This window comes from Photinus pyralis, unplaced genomic scaffold (genome assembly GCF_008802855.1).
Source record: "Photinus pyralis isolate 1611_PpyrPB1 unplaced genomic scaffold, Ppyr1.3 Ppyr1.4_LG2, whole genome shotgun sequence".
NCBI classification, from domain to species: domain Eukaryota; kingdom Metazoa; phylum Arthropoda; class Insecta; order Coleoptera; family Lampyridae; genus Photinus; species Photinus pyralis.
In genome coordinates, this window is record NW_022170403.1 from 24,608,147 (window position 1) to 24,629,084 (window position 20,938).

At 34.8% G+C, this 20,938-nt stretch overlaps 1 protein-coding gene across 5 annotated transcripts in view; it reads right to left on the reverse strand.

Moving 5' to 3' along the window:
• Positions 1-20,938, reverse strand: part of LOC116163247 (glutamate receptor ionotropic, kainate 2-like) — a 103,011-nt gene that overhangs the window by 228 nt on the left and 81,845 nt on the right. For all 5 annotated transcript variants that reach the window (XM_031477113.1, XM_031477112.1, XM_031477114.1 and 2 more), the window contains 5 exons: positions 19,461-19,599; positions 19,067-19,204; positions 4,656-5,086; positions 623-723; positions 57-209 (listed from right to left, as the gene is read on the reverse strand). In XM_031477113.1, coding sequence (XP_031332973.1) covers positions 57-209; positions 623-723; positions 4,656-5,086; positions 19,067-19,204; positions 19,461-19,599 — 962 coding nt within the window. The remainder of the gene's footprint in view (positions 1-56; positions 210-622; positions 724-4,655; positions 5,087-19,066; positions 19,205-19,460; positions 19,600-20,938) is intronic.

The window sequence follows — 20,938 nt, forward strand, 5'->3', positions numbered from 1 at the left end:
TAAAAATCAATATGAAAATAGGTCTGCGGATAGCATTTAGTTTGTGAATAACTTACGTGATGCTGCACCGCCGTTTTCTTCACGTTCCATAGAAACTCAAGAAGTGCTACCGAGAGAGCGCTTATCATCCCACCCACGAGAACAACGAATACTCCGCCGACATTTGAAAGGCCCAATCTAGCGGCTGATTCAGTTTCTAAACTTTCTTTCTGAAATTAAGGATTAAATTTCAGGCGAATTAGTCACTCTACTGAAATTGGACCCGAAAAGCGTTTCGAGAGGAAATAAATTTCCACTTAACGTTCTAATGTTTTGCATATCGTTCTAACACACGGAGGCTCAGGCATTTTCAATTGAATTTCAAAACCTATAAATGTATTATGAAGTCAGTTATTCCATGTGCGAAAAATTAGAGATTCGAAACAATGGATAAACGAAAGCATAATTATTTCTTTGTATTCCCAAATCGGTTTCAGCCAAATTGAATAAATTCCTCCACATATAGGTGAAATTTAAATTACTAAGACGCGGGCGTGGTGGAAATGAGGTCCTTATATTCTAAAATATGAATATGTCGCGAAAATGAATACAAATGGAATCAAAACGATGAATTGGTACTTGCCTCGCATTTTCCTTTCCACCATTTCTCTTTTAGTTCGTGCAATTTTCCCAATTCCTGCATTTTCAACACAGCGCCGCTTACCTCGGTTCTATAAATTGAATCTGAAAGGGAAAGTTATTTTTTGTTAGTTACAGTTTGATTGAGTTGAAGAGAGATTTGAAAGAAAAAAAATCGAATGAAACCTTTACGTATGACTTTAAATTTTAGGGACATAAAACGATTTCCGGATTTTCTCGTTTTTTAAATAGAAGTAAGGCACGAATCGCGTTCTCATTGTGATTGCGGTGGCAGTATTATGTCTTTGGAGGGAGAAAGAAAGGTTTCCATAAGTGTTTTGGGGTGCATGCACGATAACAATAGTTTCAAAGTACGCAACATCTCGCTATTTCGGTTATAAGTACGTATTTAACGAAAGGCTTATTTCTTATTATCCTTTATGATCTATTGCTACGTTCAATCACGCTTTTGCGCTACATGACAGGATTGAGCCCGTTCCAGATTTGGAGACTGAATCTAATACTGTAGCGTTTATTTTATGAATCGAACTTTTAGTTTACACAATCCTATTTTGAAACAAAGAATGGATGGCTTATACTCTCGGTACCATAATAGACAAACCACGTTACTCAATATTTGTAAAAATTGGGCAATCTAAGTACAATTCTCGTGAATTTGCATGGATTAATTTAATTTCAACAAATGTCTGCTAGTTATCGTGTCGGATTATGGTATGGAAATATAACTAGGCATTATGTTTGGATGATAATATCGGCTGGTATTCACATTTGGTATTAGTGTTACATTTGATGTTAATGAAGTAGACAATGATTGCACAAATCTTTACTACAGTTCATTAATTACATGGTAATGGTATTTGAATGCTTTTGGTTTTGATTACTGTACGCCATTTTAACTATCAGTTAAATTTTATTTGTATGCCCAGAGTTCATTGTATTCAATGACAGTGATGCTTAATTTACGTTAGCATGTCATGAGATTTACAAGTGCGTGCTAGTTACGGATATTGGAGTAATGCCTATAGTATCTACAACTATAGTTTCTACAACCAACACTTTTCCCTTACACATAATCATCAGTTAAAGTATTTTTCATTCGTTTTAAAAAAATTTCTTACTCAGTACCAAGTTTTTGAGGAATATAATATATTCATTAAAAGATGTCGCACTCAGGAGATTAAAATTATATCGAAATAGATACACGACATAAATTAAATCCTGAAAACATTTAGACTGTATGGTATGGTTAATAACAAATCCTGAAAACATTTAGACTGTATGGTATGGTTAATAACGTTTGATGCAATTTTGCCGGTGAGTTTTTTTCTTATGAAGCCCTAAAGTTAGCGGAAAACCCAAAATATTATAGGGATGAAGTCATAGGATTAGGTCCGGGAGAAAGTGAGATTAACGAGAGTGTGTTAAATTCAAACACTTTATTAAAAAAAATTCACAAATTTCGCAATCCATGCAACCATCGGAGACATTGAAAATGATAACCATATAACCTATAAAGCCATATGTAAAACACAAATAACCCTTATCCATCCGGACTCCCTCGCAAGCTCGCTCGGGTTCAAACGTAAACTTTCTGAATAAGCGTCGAAAATAAGGGAAATAAAATAACATTATATCGACTTTCTAGTTTCTACTCGAAATAAAGTGGGCGGGTTATTCGAAATTCCATGTTTGCCATGGAAATGTTACTCGTAACCTTACAAACAAACTCAGAAATGTATCGATAATGTTGGCAATATCTAGCATCTAGCAAGTGTCAAAGGTACTCAGATCTTCTACCCATTTGTGCATGTACTTTCAATAATGCTGCGATTAAACAAAGGATCAGATATGGCAACATACACTAAATTACACGAGATTGTACAGAGAGATAGATACATGCCAAAGAAACCTGTTGCATTTACAGTTTCCTGTTTCCTGTAAATGCAAAAGATTTCTTTGTCTTTTACCCTTTGTTTAAAGCATTCATTCTATTTTTTAATCGCGGGATTGTTTAAAGTTTTGAATGCATCAAAGGGTAGAGGATTTAAATACATTTGACATTTCCTTCCCAGCATTACGGATGCACTTCAAACTTTGTTCGCAAGATGTTTCTTATTCATCCATTGCAAACAACTTTTCAAATTCCTTGTAATAGGCTTTACTGGATTTTGGACTTTTCTTCTGCTTCTGCAACAAACCACTAAATGAAATCTTTTCCGTCGAAGTTGTTTTATTTCTAAAGACGGCGAGTTTTAGAAACAAACTTGAAGATTTCGAATAAACAGCCCACTTAATCAGAAATGTATTTAGGTAGTCGCTACGATTTTATTTTGTTGCTAATATTTAATTCTTGCAGGTAGAATAAAACATACTATAAAAGTTTTAAGTCTTTTACACTTGTTTCTTAATATATTATCAAAAATCAGTCGCAGTATTTATTTTATGTTTTAGTATCTACTTGATCAGGTGATCCAAATGTGACGAAAGCTTAAAAGTAACTGAAAGACCTTGAGGGCGGCTTGAATTAATCTGAAGAGGAACGCGAACGAGATTTCAGGAGAATTTAAGGAGAATCTAGTAGGAAATTGCAGAGAAGATGAGAAGGAATTCGACCTTAACAAGAAACTCAGAGGAACAATGAAATATAGGGAAACTTAATGAGAACTTGATGAAGGAATGGAGTAGTGAACGTGAGAGGAAGTAAATTTTTTGACGAACTTGCAAGAAGCTTATGAGGAATGCCAAGGGAATTTGAGGAGAACTTTAAATAAACCTGAATTTCATGAAAACTTGAGAGAATGTTAAGGGAACCTGAGACCTAGCCTGAAACAATCTTGAGAAGAAAAGGGGGTGAACCTGGACAAGGCATTGAAGAAAACTAAGAGACGCTTTAAAAATGATTACGTTTGAGGTGAAAGATAAAAGGAATTTATAAATTTGAAGTTGAGAAATTTAAGGGAACTTAAGATGAATTTGAATATAAAAAGTTGCAAATAACTTGAAGCGAAGTTAATAAAAAACTGAAAGAAGTTTGGGAGGAAGTTTAGAGGAACTTAGAAGAAATTAAGGGAGCCTCAATGGGGTGTAAAACATCCGAGGAGAACTTTAGGAAGACTTGGACGAGCATAACTTATACGAATTTAGAAAGAATTTACTGGAAATAAAATATTTCAAAACAAACTGTCTATTGTTATAGTGACACCCTGTATTTGGTTAGAAAGCTTAGAAATTTCATAACCAAGTGTCACTTGAGGAGGGTTATATATCATATTATAATTTTAAAGTTACGTTTGGATACAATCCAACCAATCGTATTATAACCGTTGTTTTGACAGTAGAGAATACTTGGGAGAGTTCTCATTACAAAAAAATGGGAGGGGGGGGGTATATCCTAGGTACGATCCTAAAGGAGGCGATTAGGCTGGTCGCGTCGCATAATCATTAATGATTTTATGATCTCCTGGATGCCAGTGGATCAAATCTACCCCCTAGCCCATTGAGGGTAAAGTTATTCTTTTTCATAATACGATTCCAAGTATTCCTTTCACAAATCAATTCAAAAACTGTTAGGTAAGTAAATCGAACGAAGCGTAATTATTTTGCAAACATGCGACGTATGAAAGCATCGTACCACAAATTTATTTAGTGGTGCTTAACTTTCAAATCAACTTGGAAATGAAAGCGGGAGCAATCTACGATTATGAGCTGTTTTTACGATGGTAATCACGAGATTAGTTTACTTTCGGCAAACCTCATTTATCTTAGTGCTCATCTAAACATACTAGAACTCCCAAGATTTCGATATGCGATTTGTTTGTTATGACAAGGAACCTATCGCAGTTGGTCGTATAATCAAATTAATTTTAGGCGAACTGTTTCTATGGCCGTGCTTTTCCGTTCCATTAATATTGCAGTAGTTACGAGTAGAGTCCCAGAGGGAAATGTAATATCGAAGCGAGAAGTATAGTTTAAGTGTTTCCGCTTTGATATTTATACGATGTGTGATAGGTACTTACTAACTGGCATGGCGATTCCATATCCCTTAATGTCAAGCCAACGACCGACTTCCTTCAAATCGCAATGTCTGTTTCTTTCAAACTCCAACGACGTACTTTCCATTAGAAAAGCGAAAAGTCCTTTACTTGCACGAACTCTTTTAACACCGTCCGAGTTAGTTCTTTCGAAAGGACTTGGTACATCTTGCTGCATCTGTGCCCACATTCGCATATATAGCGATACGTTAGATTCCTTAAAAAACGTTTCTGTAGCGCCCTTTTCCATCATTCCGTATCGTATTTTCGATTGGGTTGCTAAATCCTCCGCGCTTTCTATAGTGGGACCCATACGTTCCATAGTTAAGAAGGCGGCCATGTTAGCGGTATACGAAGCGGTTATAATAAGGGAGAAAAACCACCACATTCCCGTCACCATTCTCGTTGATATACCCCTTAAAACAAAAAGATCATTATTGTATATGATGATGGTGTCATATGCACTTCAAAGCGATACACACAGCGGCCTGTAAGGACACATACATTTTTCAGTTTCAATTTCTTTTAATATTAAAAATGTACGTTAGCAACCTCAGCTCCAATCTAATAATAAAATTAGAAGTGAGCACGTTACGTTAAAAGGAACATAAAACATTCTAAAAACCTTCAGAACCAAAATAGAAATGGCATTGCATTTCCATGCAAGACTTTGCAATTATATCCCTTTAAGCAGGTTAAATTAATGTGAAAAAATTTGCATTATTCCTAAGGTCACTCCGATCATTTTGGAAGGAACGGGAAAATAATACCACCCTCTGTTGTTCTGAGGGAGAGTTACAAAGATGCACCCGCGACAATACAACAATTCAAATTTATCAAGAACTATTTCTTTAAATAAGTATATCAATCACTGCTTTTGTAGTATGTAGTTGTTGGCTGTACTGTGGTCGTTAATGTCATTAATAGCGTGATAAATCGAATGATTACCACTGCTTTAATGTCGTTGTTTTAGTTAAGTATGGATATTAAAATCCGTTACAAACACGCTACTATTGATAGTAATAGTAACACATGTACTTCCTTAATCGACACCCTCGGTCTATAAAATAGCACAGTACCATTATTTTACTCACCTCTACCAGAGTTAAGTAGACCTAACTACTTGGACAATGGGTCTTATTAGAAAGGTGCTTAATACCAAGTACCAAAAGGACAGTTCCGACGAAATTACAAATTTGTACAGCTGCTGTGTTGTGAGTACTAATAACGGCCATATAATTTTAATTGGTGAAAAACACATCTTGATAAAAGTTTAAAAAGGAAGGCCGTTACAATTATAGTAATAGTAGTTTAGATTGGAGAATGAAATAGGTACTATGGCAGTAGTAGGATTTTCCTTAGTTTGGTGCACGTCATCAATTTTGTTTTTGGGGAATATTGTAATGCCAACGTATTAACAAAATAGAAAAAAATCATTTTAAACCACGATAATCGTTGAGATTATGCGTTTATGTCAGACTGATCGATGTATTTCCCAATACACCTGAGAAAAATGAAAACCGAAAGCCTTTAATGAAAAGATTTTCTTTTTATTTTATTACGTGTCAATCGAAATTGTGGTAGTTTATGTTTACATTGCGACACGTCAAATTTGGCAACTGTTTTTTACCGTTTTCATTATTTTATCGTGTTCGGCTACGTTTATCGGTAAAAAATCATCCGTTAGTTTCATAATGAATGTAGCTTCCGTAAGTATCACTGTGAGACTCTGCGCCAAACGTTGTACTCATAACCTAAAAATGCCATCAGGTTTACCAAGAAAAAGTAAGCAACTTATTCGTTATTGAACGAGAAAGAGAGAAAGGCGGTCAACTTTTACCAGTCGCAGCACTAAGAGAAGTGAGTGATTACTTTAGTAATATAAGAATTCGTACACGTAACAAGTTTCATTTCATAGAGAGTTGCGGATGCATTAAAATAAAATGCCAAAGGTTCAATTTTTAGTTAATAATTAATATTATAAGAAATGTTAAATATTTTTTGTCTTTGTTATATAATGTGACAAACCCCTAAAAAGTCCTAAACAAGTACAAAGGTTTTTGCCTTTGCTAATGACATTTGTAGCTTTAGATTTTTACTACATGTTATATGTTTTTCTTTACTAGAAGCATCTATGGTTAAAATTTCAAAGAAAGTACACTATACCTAAACATACTACAACAAAATACAAAATTTCCTTTGAATACACAGCCCCTTGCATGTTAAATAAATATCATGTACTTTTTCAACTGTCATCTGTTCATCACTTTAAGGAAAAATTTAGAAATTAGTTGTTAAATTCACAGAAAATAGCAAATTAAATGTATAGCCAAGTACCCGCTTTGTGTTTCCAATTAGTTTAGAAATATTACGTAAAATAATTACACTTACCTATTTATAATAATCGAAAATACCAATCCTCGTCAATTTTGTAAATTTATTTCGATCAATCAATGTCTATTTGTGTTTACATGTTTATAATTTTAATTTAGATCATACGCATATAGAATATAATTGTTACTTCATTGTTGATTTTTGTTGTTTATATACACATATTTTATTCTTTCTGTATTTAATCTAGTTTTTGCATGTTTATAAGATCATTAATGTTGTTTATATAGATATATTTTATTGTTACTATATTTAATTTTTGTTGTTGCAAGTTTATAAATGTTTATATCACGTTATAGTTAGAAAGTATGTCCAGGAAATATGGCAAGTTTTTAGGCAGGATTGAAAACCGACTTTGCCGAATCTTGTCCTTTTAATTACTTAATAATCAATAAATGTAAAAAAAATATCGTCATAAATAAGAAAGTTGGTATTGACTGCGTATGCGCACGTGTAATCTTTGCAATATCAGATAGGTATGTTTGCCTTTAATATAACCATCTGTCATTAAACTTTCACAAAGGTGTCTCGATAATAATACGAAATTAGACAGTTGATATTGCGCATCCTGGGCATGCACATATTAATCTGATGTTTACAATATGCGATACGTTTACTTTTACTAAAAGAAATATCTTCATAAATAAGAAAATTGGCATTGCGCAGTCTACGCATACGCACATCTGATTTCTAGTATATGCGATATGTTTGCCTTTACTAGAAGTATCTGTGGTTAAAATTTCAACAAAATATGTTAATAAATAATAAACTTGACATTGCACCAGAGCTATACTCCGCCGAATGCAAAAAGAACGAACTAAATATCTTGAAAATTGTAGGAGTAATTAAGGCCTCGGACAGACGAACAGGCGGCCGGACAGAGAAAGAGGATGCAATATCGCATCCAACTTCGTTCGAAAATGCGCCAAAAAAAGGCAACGTAAGAAACGTGTTAACGACATTGATGGTTTCCCACAAGCAGCGATTCGGAATTCCATCTACGACATAATTGTATTGTAACGTGATTTATAAATTCGGGTTCGATTTATATCAATATTTATTAAACAAAACTAAAACACTATAAAAAGCGTACAATTTATATTTCCGCGCTCGATGTTTCGTCCGTACTCGTTCGGTAGTAGACTGCCGCGATGTTCGGTCCGCAACCATTTATACACGCAAGCAATGTAAGTCCCGAACATTCTCGAATACGCGTAGAAAATTCCAGAGCGCCAAAGGCGACGTCATGTCTGGAGCATTTCCGTTACAGTATTTTAGACCATCTTATGCTTCAATCCCTTTTGCAAGTCCTAAAAGAGGAAGACGTATTTAATGGATCCAAAAGTTCCTTAAGAAAAGTTATTGCGAATGTTGGGTTCCGCTATTAAAAAGATCAGGTGTAATGGAGTTATCCAATACTTCACTATAAAGAGTCAATTTTTTAGATGCGGGGCATATTTAATTCTTGCTTAAAAATAAATGATCAGATTACCATGGGGAAATAAATGAACAAGGATAGTTTTCATAGTGGTTCAGGGCCCATTTTCTACCAAATTTATAATTAAAGAATGTGTAGTATTATATCAATATTTAATATTTTTTACGAAAATAAGTACCTATTATACAAAAAAAAGACACCTAATCTTCTTCAGCACTGGTTTCGTGATATTGTGGATCTTGATCTTCATCACGTTCATCCAAAAGTACATTAATATCTTTAGTACGTATATCCGTATATCTTCCAATTTTTCTGGAAATTGGGGCCCTGCGTACCACCGTAGTGTATACAAATTATTTTCAGTAATCCAACCCTGGTTTTCAGGCTGGTAAAATTTAGGAGATTTTTGTATGGCATATTTCCAAATAGCACAAACCTGGTTTGCTCTTTTAATTTTCATTAAAACGACATCCGAGCATGGTGGAAGTGAGCTACTATCGAATTGCCGTATTCCGTTAAATATTTCTTTGTCATTTTGTTTGGGTTTTTATGCGTCTAAGAAAATTTCCTACCTGCAATATCATATTTTTAATAAACACTCAAAGGAAAACGCTTGGATGTTCGTTGAGTAATAGTTCGACGTTTCCAGAAAACCGACTACTCTCCATTAGACACAAGATGGTAGGTACACAGTTTTAGTTCTAATTGAACCTAATTTTGACTGCTACAGCCGCTTCTAAAATATGTAAGCCATTATAGGCTTGGAAATGCCTTTGAAGCTTCTGTACAATTCTGTTATTTCACATGGAAGAAGCGCTTATAATGTATTTCCACGCAAAATAGTATATTTCCTTAGAGTAGAACTAATAAACAAAGATGTACGACACCGCCTGCATCTGCATACACTAGATAACGAACGTCTGCAGTTATTATTAACGTAAATTCTCACCATGCATTGTGTTTATAAGATAGTTCTTTCTAAAGCAATTTTAAGGCGCCGCCGAATGAATCAATATACCTAACGCGTATGCCCGTCAACTATTTCCACTTTCGAGTATGCAAATGTCTATAAATTGATTTTGCGTTGTGCTTTCCACCGTGAAAAACTGGCCACTATCCTTCATGGTGCGAAATTGAAGCTGTTTCGGTTGACAGTTTCCGATATATCGCAAAGATATAGCAGAATGTTATACATCACAGGTGGATTTGAAAAGATGATTGATTTTTGCAAAAATATTGCGAATCAAGCGAAATGAAGGTTTTCGCGATATAAATGATGGACAGTCAGTAAAGGACATTACTCGAAAAATTACCGTTGTTGCAACGACGTATGAAAGAATTACAATCGTCCTGCATCGTTGAATGGCGACCACTTGAGTATGTAGTGAAAAAGGTATGTAACTTAATACCCGTGTTCATCAACAAATAAAAAGGAACGGAAAGCTCCCGGTCCCCCACTGATCTGAAAAAGGTGTCGCGGAGAAAAGTTATTCTATACCAATTCCTTTTGATGAGATTTTACATTTATAATACAATGAAGGGTAGAACGTGTGTTTACACCCCCGCCCTCTTTTTTGGCACTACTAGAGGCATGCGTATAGTAAATCTAAAAATTGTTTGTCGCATGTAAACGTTTTACTTTCAGAAACAGCATGTCGGGAAATAATTCATGGGGGTGGTTCCCCCTTAAGACAAACAAAATTCCGTCTAACACACCTTCCAGGACTCTAGGACAATTCCCCTAAAAGTATCAATATCTCCCCATATAGTATTATGGGGAGATATTGGTTTCTTATTGTTTCCAACAACCCCATTTTAAGATGGACCCTTGGTTTAATCCCCTAAAAGTGACTCAAAATCGAAGAAGTGGGTCCGTACGGACGTACTGACGGACAAAATGCAAACAATAACACATTTTTTTAATTCTCAAAAAAATTCGGTAAAAATTGGGTATCAGCATCATTTATTCCACAAAATGGTGAACAATAAAAACAGCTAAACATTCGTAGATTTAAATCATTTTTCCATCCATTAGGATTATTCTTTGACTCTCGACTTTGGTCCTGAAATGTAATAAAATATGAGTGGACTATTCCTACTATTAAAAACCTCATAGGGTGCTGTTGTCGATAAACCGCCCTTGATTATGCTCGTAGTGTTGGTACCTCGTCCCATTTTCACATCTATACCAATGTGATAAGTTAGAAAGTACATATATAAAAGAGCTGCAGCTTTCGAGCGTCATTTCACGACCTACTCGAGAGAAACAATGCTTCAGGGTAGAAAGTAAAAAAGGTTTCTAATGCACAACAAAAAAAACTTCAGTTACAAGGGTATATAACCTGATTCCTTTATTTGTAATTGGAAATGGTTTGAGGCTACTATTTTTGCTGTTAGAGATTAAATGTCTCGTGCAGAAAATGGACGATAGTGGCAAGTGCAATGTAGATCCTAATAGAAACAGAAGAATGTAAATTTAGGGTAATTTAAATGGGGAAATGATAAAAGTAAAGTGCTTAAATCACAATTAATTACATTTTAAATGCAAGCTCGGACTGCAGACAATTGGAATTAGATTACTTTAAATCTCTAAAATATATACTTAACGGATGCAGTGCGATCGTAAAATATCCAACTTTAGTAATAAAAATTTAGATGGTTCAATATAAATACATTAAAGCGGTTGTAAAACATTTTGCTGACGTCGCTCTCGATGTTGCGATCTTCACCTACTAAACTATTTAATGAATAAATTTGGTTCAGATATAATGAATGCGAGTCAGGTAATTACTAATTCATTTCTGTGAAAATCTCGTTTTAAATCTAGATTAAGCGTGTTCCGTATTACATTAAAAATTTAACCGGGAGGCCAGTTATAACTTGATTTCTATATTTTTGAAAGACAAATTGCAATTGAATGAAATCCTCATCAATATCACTGTAGAGGCTGTAAAACGGTTTTACTATAATATGATTTTGCGCTCACGTAAATATCACAGCTTGGAAAAAATCGTAGTCGAAGGTTCCAGTAATACCTACTTGTCGTGGAACGGAGAAAATGATCAGATTTTAATAGACACCTTCGTTTAAATACCAACATTAGTGTATGAAATCTTGTTGGTAACAGGATTTCCCTATAGGGGACATTTTTAATTGATAAAAATGCGCAAACTGTATTTAGGTATGCATGCCACCTTGAAGTACGAGTGTTAGTAATCATCATGCGGTTAGAAGTGCAATTCCATTTCAGATCTAAATAGTATAGGATTATAAACACTTCTTTACGTGTGTATATTCGGAATGAGGTTGATTGTTTATTATTGATTATTGTTAATTCGTATGAGTCATTGTTATTAAATTCGATTTGATCAAAGCTTGTAGAAGGAAAAGAAAAAACGTCAACGTGTTTCATTGAAGGCGGGCTGCTCATGATTTCCTGGCCCTCTTCACCCAGAGAACAGAATGTAAGTATGGGTAAAATTAAGGATGGGAACGGAAGGAACGGATGCTGAGAGGGAGGAGTACTGCTCCAGCATTTGCCTCGTAGATTGCCAACATAATGTTAGCATTATGCGAAGCTACGTACGTCTGAGGAAAACTCTCTGACAAACCCCATACAGAGAAGTTGGCAGCGAGATTCCAATCCACAACCTCGAGAAGAGAGAACCTCTAGAAGAACGATAATTATACCGAGAGCCAGGTATCATCTGCATAGAGCCGTAGCAGTGCCCGAACGGGAATCCCGGCATGATTTTGAGCAAGAGGTATTTGAGAGTTTGTATAAGACCGCAAGTTTGTTTCGTGAGCGGTCTGTGCAAAGTCTACCTGGGAAGTCAATTCCATTTTCCATTCCGACAACGAATCAACGAAAAGCAATTCCTGGGGGCGGAATTCACACCACGAAAGCACATCGAGAACTCCTAGTGCATAAACAAACAAAGTCTTACCTGTGTCATAGCTCACTCCGTAGTAGAGCTTCCTCATCGTAGCTCGCCCTGTTGCGTTGTAGTGTTGCCCCATTGTCAAATTCCCCGTTGTAGATCAGACTCATTATAACTCATCGGTATAAACTTTATATATTAATGTAAAGACAATTTTAACTACCTACTTGCGAGTAGCATTCAGACGGTGTTTTACCAAATTATGTTTGAAAATTCGCCCTAACGGTAAACAAGATGAAAAGAGCATTATTTTTTAATTTTTACATAAATTAATTACATTGTTATCGCTTTCGTATATAAAGAAAAAAAATTCCTTCATTTTTTATGCTGGTCGTGTGGACATAGGTATTCATCGAGCACAATAGAAGCGCTCATTCAAAAAAGTTTGTCAACAATTTATTAACTAAGTTAATTATGGTGACCTCGACTTTTCACATTTAGAACCGCTTGATATTATCAAGAACGGTTGTATGGTGTTAATATACAGAAACAATGAAACATTTGAGTTGATTAAGCTAAAATACTGTTATCCTTTGCGCACACAAAATATAAACAATAAGCCCGAGTTTCACATAGGTAGAAGATGGAATAAAATGACAGATCGTCGTTAATTAATAACGTTCTATAAATGAAATAAATGTTGGGTAATTTTGACTTTCTTGCAATTCTGTTCATAATTAACGTAGATGTCAAAAGGCCTTCCTTATTTTTTGGCCTATATTACCAATCCACGAACTCCGATGTACAACCTACAAAATTTTATCGTAATCGCTCCATTCGTTTTCGAGATATCGTGCTAACGGACAGACGGGCAGACGTCGCTAAATTAGGAACTCGTTAGGAGCTCGTTAATAATGTCTTAATATGCTCTTTAACCCTTCCTCTTAAAGTTCCGCCGTGGCGCCACGCTGATTTAACTCTGAAACCCCCGTTAGGGGGGTTGCATTTTTTCGACTCTACCATAAGTTCCATGGTTGTGAAAGCACGTTTGAATATTTAGGGTCGGCCACTGGGGCACAGGTAAGCTCATCGATTCAGGCGATAACTAGTCGATTTCTACATTTCTTTGATTTTTTCAGTGTCCGTCCATTCGGGGCCTTAACTAGTCCTACAGTTTTCAAGATATTCAGTTCGTTCTTTTTGCATTCGGTAGCTAATAGCTCTGGCACCTCAATCAAGAAAAATCTTGAATCTTGAATGTCAACTTTCTTATTTATAGAGATATTTTTTTGAAATTTTAACCACAGATGCTTCTAGTAAAAACAAGGATATTGCATATTGTTAAAATCAGACTTGCGCATGCGCAAACTTTGAAATTTCAATCACAGATGCTTCTATTAAAGGCAAACATATCGCACATTGTATAAATCAGACGTGCGCATGCGCCAACTACGCAATGTCAACTTCCTTATTTATGGAAATATTTCTTTGTAATGTAACCACAGATGATTCTAATAAAGACAAGCATACCACTCCTAAACCTAAATCTAATTTGTTGCGCAAAAATCCGTTATTTATAATCTCTTATAATTTTAATTTAATTTCACAAAATTGTGATCTTCATTACAGCTCTTTACCGGAAATGCTACGCTCGGTTTTTAACATTAACAGTTATTAATTTTAATATTTTCATAGAACATTATTTTGTCGTATAATCAATTAATAATAATGACTTTTGGTATTATTAGTCGCACTTAGTAATTATTCAAGAGGGCCGATAGATAATTTTTTCTTTTCTTTTTTTTTGTTTGTTTGATTTTTTGTTATTAGTTTCGGTAGTTTAAATACTATCAATATTACTAGACTTTTTTTTATTTTTGATTTATTTATAATTCCGACAAGTTGTAAAATGTTGTTTTTGCTCTGAAATTGGAAAGGTTATGTCTTTCTGTTGAGCAAATAAAGGATTATTATTTATTATCACACATAAAAATAAGACGTGCCTACTGCGCAATGTCAACTTTTTTATCTATAGATATATTTTTGAAATTGTTACCACAGATTATTGTAGTGAAGGCAAACATATCGCATATTTAAGCATCAGGTTATTATATTCCTTTGTACACAAAGATAGTCCGTTATATGACCCCGCTAAAGTTAAAACCTTTTTACATTTTTCTCTTATCTTGGACATTTTAGGAATCTCCACTGTACACGATTTCGGCGTGAGCCAATCGAAGCTGCATTTTTACAAAAAACGCTCTTATTACCTAGAGGTTTTTTTTATTCCTTATGATTCGATTGAAATCTACATCTGATTGTACGGTTTGTGTTCCAGATGGTATTGTTGAGTTTCCACTTTATATTTCCCTAAATAAACCATAAGCCAAAACACAATAAAGGAAAAAAAAAATAAAGAATTAGGGCACCTGGTCACGAAGGGTCGAGGATCCACAAGCATCTAGGGCAACTTCCGTAAACGTTTAGCGTCTTATGGTGGGTTTATACAATCATTATCTTTAATTCACTATCAAAAACCATTAAGAAATAGCCAATAGAAATAAAGGTTTATTGGACGTTGCGAACCAACGAAACCATCACGAGCTTAGTGAACCAATGATAATGACTGTATAAACCCACCATTAATTGATAACTATTTTATCCCTTCAGGTTTATATACGATTATATTTCATTATTTTGTGAACATCCATAATATATCAGTATATGATCAGAATCTTTGTTATCTCTGTTGAGTTATGATCGAGTTTGAAACGCGAATGCTGTTTTAGTTCACTACTTCCTTCTGAAGGGGTGGACCAATTAAGTATGGACTCGATATAAGAAGATTACGAGTAGAGCGAGGCCCTTCAGGCATTAATCATCTAACTATATATCAATCCCTGTGGATTGGGAGATTTTATTTATTTTTTGATTGTTTTAAGGACTGTATACGAGAATTGAGTTCACGTCTTGGCGTCGACGTTCCGTTTTATTTAGGGTAAGCGTTCTTATATTTTTAGCGCATTATTTTAAGAATTAAAAAATGTGATATTGTTTACGTTTTGTCCGTCCGTCCGTCCGTTCGGACCTACTTCTGCCGTGTTGAATTAGTTTTAGGGGAATCGTCCTAGTGCACTGGAATTGTTTGCAATAAAGTAGCCTATAACTTGAAGGTGCGCCAGACGGCCTTCAAATTTCGCTGTCTTAAACCCCCCTACCCCCATCAATTATTCCCCGAGGTGCTGTTTTTGAAAGTAAAACGTGCATAACTTTTACATACGACAACCAATTGGTTCCAGATTGTGCATACGTATGCCTTTAAGGGTGCAAACTGAAACAAATTAATTAATTGGTTGTTCAATAAGATATAACTTTCCTGCGCGACACATTTTTGAAAGTGATTATCTAGAAAACGATTCGTCGGAGGAAAGTACTCACAAATATGCAAAATGAATTGTGTGGACGAGATATATTGTGTGACACATTATTATTTTTCTTTTTTTGTCTTCTATCTAAATCTGTAACAATCCATATGGCGGCGATCAGAAATAAGAAAGCAGTACCCTGCGGCTTCCACATCTGTGGAAGTGCCCATTTCCGACCGTTTCAGCTGGGGAAAATGAAAAGAAAATTTGACAGTTTCAGTTTTTCGGTGATATCTCAGTTATTTTCAAAGTTTTTCAAAAATTTCAAATGTGTTTTTTAGTCGCAAAAAGGAGCAACTTTGTCCCCATTTAACCTGCACTGTATCTCTCACAGTTACGAATATCTCAACTCAATGCAATGGTGAGCCACGAATTTGAACCACCCTGTACGTTTAGCATAAGTATATACTATCATAGAATTCTCATGCAGACATCCAGTGGTTATTCATGTTGACCTAATGTGATTTATTTATTACTGTTTCAAGAATAAAAGCCGTGAATTAGGGCTGGTTTTTCATGTTTCAGTTTAAACTTATATAATAAGTAACCGTCTTGTGAATACCATTGTTTCCTTGGAAATTAACTGTCAGACAGGTTCAACGATAATATAAACAAGTTAAAAAGTAATCGTAAACGATTTACATAAAGCGCATTTCCACTTGCATTCATTTCCCATTTGTAAGATGCAACTTCTGTTAAAATCGTAAAAATCCGGCCACAAATATGAAAGATAGCGTTGCACATGGGCAATCCATTTTTGACGTGCTACTTCAATTTCAGTTTATGAGAAGAATTTCATTTCAATGCTTTTCTAAATAAGAAAGTTGGAACTGCGCATGCGCAAACCTAAATTTTGAAACTAATGTTAGATTTTCCTTTGTTCCAAGCGCCTAAGTATCAAATTTCAGTTAAATGCTTCCATAAATAAAAAAGTTGGCACTGCGCATGCACAAAATAAAATTTTGAAACTGGCGCTAGATTTTCCTTTATTCCAAGTGCCTATGTATCATTTCATTTAAATTCTTCCATAAATAAAAATGTTGGCACTGCGCATGCGCAAAACCAAATTTTGAAATTGGCGTTTGATTTTCCTTTATCCCAAGTGCCTATGTATCAAATTTCGTTTAAATTCTTCCATAAATAAAAAAGTTGGCACTGCGCATGCGCAAAACCAAATTTTGAAATTGGCGTTTGATTTTCCTTTATTCCAAGTGCCTATGTATCAAATTTCATTCAAATACCTTTATAAGTAAAAAAGTTTGCAATTCGGTTTATAAATGGTCGAGATGCGAAAAGGGCACTGTGAATTTTGAATCGATTCGATTCAACTTTTGACATTGCGTATTATATGGCTAAAGCTATGCCCATATTGAATTTCATGCAATTCAGTTCATAACTAACGGAGATGTAAAAGCGATCGAACATTTCTAAACAAAGTTATCGTTCACACGGACAGATAGATGGACAGACAGACAAAGGAACAGACGGACAGACCAACAGGCAGACGACAGATAGCAATGCAAAATTATAAACGATCTCTAGGATCGTTAATAAACGGCAAAAGTGTAAAATTATGGAACATGTAAAAAACGGTTTTTTGTTTTTTTTACAATAACTTTTTTTGTAAGCGGTACAGAAAAAATTCCTTCCTTGGTACAAGACTCGACACCATAACGAACCAAATAGCGAAAAAAGTAGAACAATAGCTCTTAAGATAAAGAACTAGTAGCGTCGCAAAACGAGCGGACGGACAGCCGGACGGACGGACGGACGGACAAAGTGGCCACAATAGAGCATTTTTTTTTATTTTTGTGGAAATGCGCTAAAAACCGGATGAAAGGTACGCTCACAACCTATGAATTTGATTTTCCTATTTATTTGAGCTTTTGATCCGATTAGGGCTTCAGATAGTTTCTCGAGGGTTCTGAAAGATTTTCGAACAGGATACCGGATGACACACTTGTTAGGATTACTGTAGAGGTGTTTTAGATGAAGGAATACTACGAGTATAAACTATATATGAGTATATTGAGTATAATCAATAGTTCACGCGTTTACTCAATTTCTCAAAGAAAAGTAGTTTAGACATTTTTGGGTTTTGGACATACTTCCATGCTTGGACAATCCATAACCTATGATTTCAAAATACAGAAAACCTTTAATTGTTAATTACGTAAAGCAAATGGAATCGATCTTCAATTTTTGAGTTTTACCAAGATGAGGTGGAGTGGAATTTTATTCTTAATTGACCAAACTTTGGGGTTCAATGGAGCGTTGGGCTATAAATCCGGAGGTCGGGTGTTCGAACCTGGATTGAAGTGAACTTTTCATACGTAGCAGAGATGGGAATTACCTTAGACCAGTTTCAAGCATCTTGCCGGCTACTCCGAATTAGGTTTTACTGCAGTTTTCCTAATTAGTAAGGTAAATGTCGGAGTAGTGTTGAACAACTTAAGACCTTCTAGAGAGGCACCTCTAAAAAGCATTATGCGGGTCACTCTGTAAATTGGCGGGGGCCTGTTGAGGACTCAGAACAAGATAGGGATAATAAACAAAAAATAAATAAATAAATAAATTAAGTAATAAATAAATAAAACTCGAGAATGACTGATTTTCAATGCTTGAATTCCAAATTGAGTAAGCTCTTGGATCTCAAAAGTTTAGTAAGAATAGAATGATTGAAAAGCTCAAAAATCTAAGTGAGATCCTACGGATACATAAAACTTATAAGCTTCGAGGCTTATCAGTTTAACGAAATTGGTGTTTATTCAAGACCTATATAAATAAAGTTAATAACCTGAAAAAAATTATAATAAATATTCTTTGCGATTCAGAATAAAAGGAATTGAATACGATATGCTCTGCACGTTGTAACTTCGCTTCTCAATCACGACCGATATGCGTTAACTCATTGAAACGTTTTCCTTAACCTTTCACACATTTTATGTAACTACAGGCATTAAACGATTTTTTGGAAACTATCCGAATGATTTGTAAATGTGGTAAAATGAATCTAAGCTTCCATCTACTGTAAGCGGCAAAAGATTGGTATTAATGTGCGATTCTATATTTATATATTCTACAAGTATAGTGTATCTAAATTTTCGTGAATTGGAAAAGTGTTAAGTGTAGAATACGATCAATCTCCAAAGTGATAGAATTTAGAGAATAAAGTATTTTCCTACACGCGCCGCTTTCGAACGTAAATATTGAAAATTCGACGATCGCTTCCACAAAACCAATATAGAATTTAATACATACTTTGGTAGAATGTCGCATCCTTGATTCATAATAGAACCCATAGTAAGCCAGAAACAATTCTTCAATCCCCAAACGTTTTCTAGATGTTTCGGTTCTTGATTGCACGGGTGTGGATTTTCCCAGTCGCCTGGGGCTAATCTAAAAACAAAATAAATAAAAATAAAGAGCGCAAGTGCTTGAGGAATACAAAATACAGTCACGAGTCGACGTACAGAATCAGCCACTTTTCGAATTAGTTTTATACCGCTTTTTGTATACCAGATGCATCTCGAACTAAATTGAGCGTATATTCTTTCAAATTCGTATAAAGAGCTTCCGAGATTTACGCAGATCTTATTTTAACTTCAATGTAACAAAATTGAGAGCCGAATTTTGAAATATTATCCTTCATTACCTTGCGACAAGGAAAATTATTATCGATATTCCCAAGTATGCAGTTGCCATATATAACCAAACATCCAAAGATAGGGGATTCATAAATGATAATAGTGCTGGGGGTTCTCTTCGGGCTTTCGAATGAAGTATGCTTATACCTAAAATAAATTGGATATCATTATATGTTTTACTTATAGTCGTCTTTTCGTATTAATAAAACCGTTATATACGAACATAAAAACGTTACGTCTTTGTTCTCTTTACAATTTTACACATGTTTGCCCGTAAAATAAATTTAAACACGTGAAATAAACACATAAACATGCTATCGTTATTATAGAGACGCTGTATATGACTTCAGTAGCCTTAAAATGATTATCGTTGCTAGTCCGTATATTTTCATTGTGCAATTGGTGACTATTTCAGTTGTGAATTGCAATTGCAGAGGTTTACCAAAAACACTCTCATTTTCATAGCTTTTGTAGGAATAAAGAAAATAGTGTCGTTTAACCCCGTCAATTTCATCAATACATTAAACATTTGTAACAAAAAGCAGTTTTCTTAATTATGAACACAATAAATGAGCCTATTTTTCGTTGACAACGTTTTAACCTGACCAATAAAAAATTGAGTGGTTATTGAAATCACTCCAAATTTCGATTTTGAGAATTCACCGGATATTTACGTTTCAAGATGCCAGAAGTCCCAAAAAAATCTTTTTAAAAAATGTCTGTATTTACGTACGTGTGTAGGTATGCATGTTCTCTTAAATGGTGTCGAGATCTGAAAAGTTTTTGGAGGAGATTCGAAAAGCCTTTTTGGAAATAAAATCGATATTTATTGAATTACGTATAACTTTGTAAGGTCCGATTTGGCTAAAATTTTGTAGCTATGTTCTCTCTATTGGAAACGATTGAAAAATGTCTTTTTGGCTTAAAACTTTTTGAATTTATTGAATAAGGTATGAGCAACACAATTTTGATTGAGGGAAGGCCGTGGAAATGATACGTGACGTCTATTATGAATTTGTTTGACAGCTCGCGTTAAGAAATTATACCTCGTGAGTTGATTGTGTGATAAAACACTTGTATTATGGTAATACTGAATAAGTGCATTCGCTATTTTTGATGTCATCGCAATAGCCTCAGAAAAATGCAGAAAATTAATTAGAAAAATTGTTCCAACAATGTCGTTACATAATCATAATGATGATTGAGATAACTATACGTAGGTACATTTTGCTCATCCGGAAAAGATGCCCCTCTCATTTAAAACGTAAGGGTTATAATCCACATAAAAATACCTTCAAAATAAGGTATCACTATGACTTTTCCCTCAGGGGGGCGAAACTGGCAAAAAAAATGGTTTTCCCTTGAATCAAAAATTGACGGATTTTTTCGTAAATGTTTTGAGGTGCCCAAAATAGGCTCTGTTTCGTTTTCAAACGGTCACCCTGTATTACGTTTAAACGAGACGAGTAATCAACATTTTATCGTT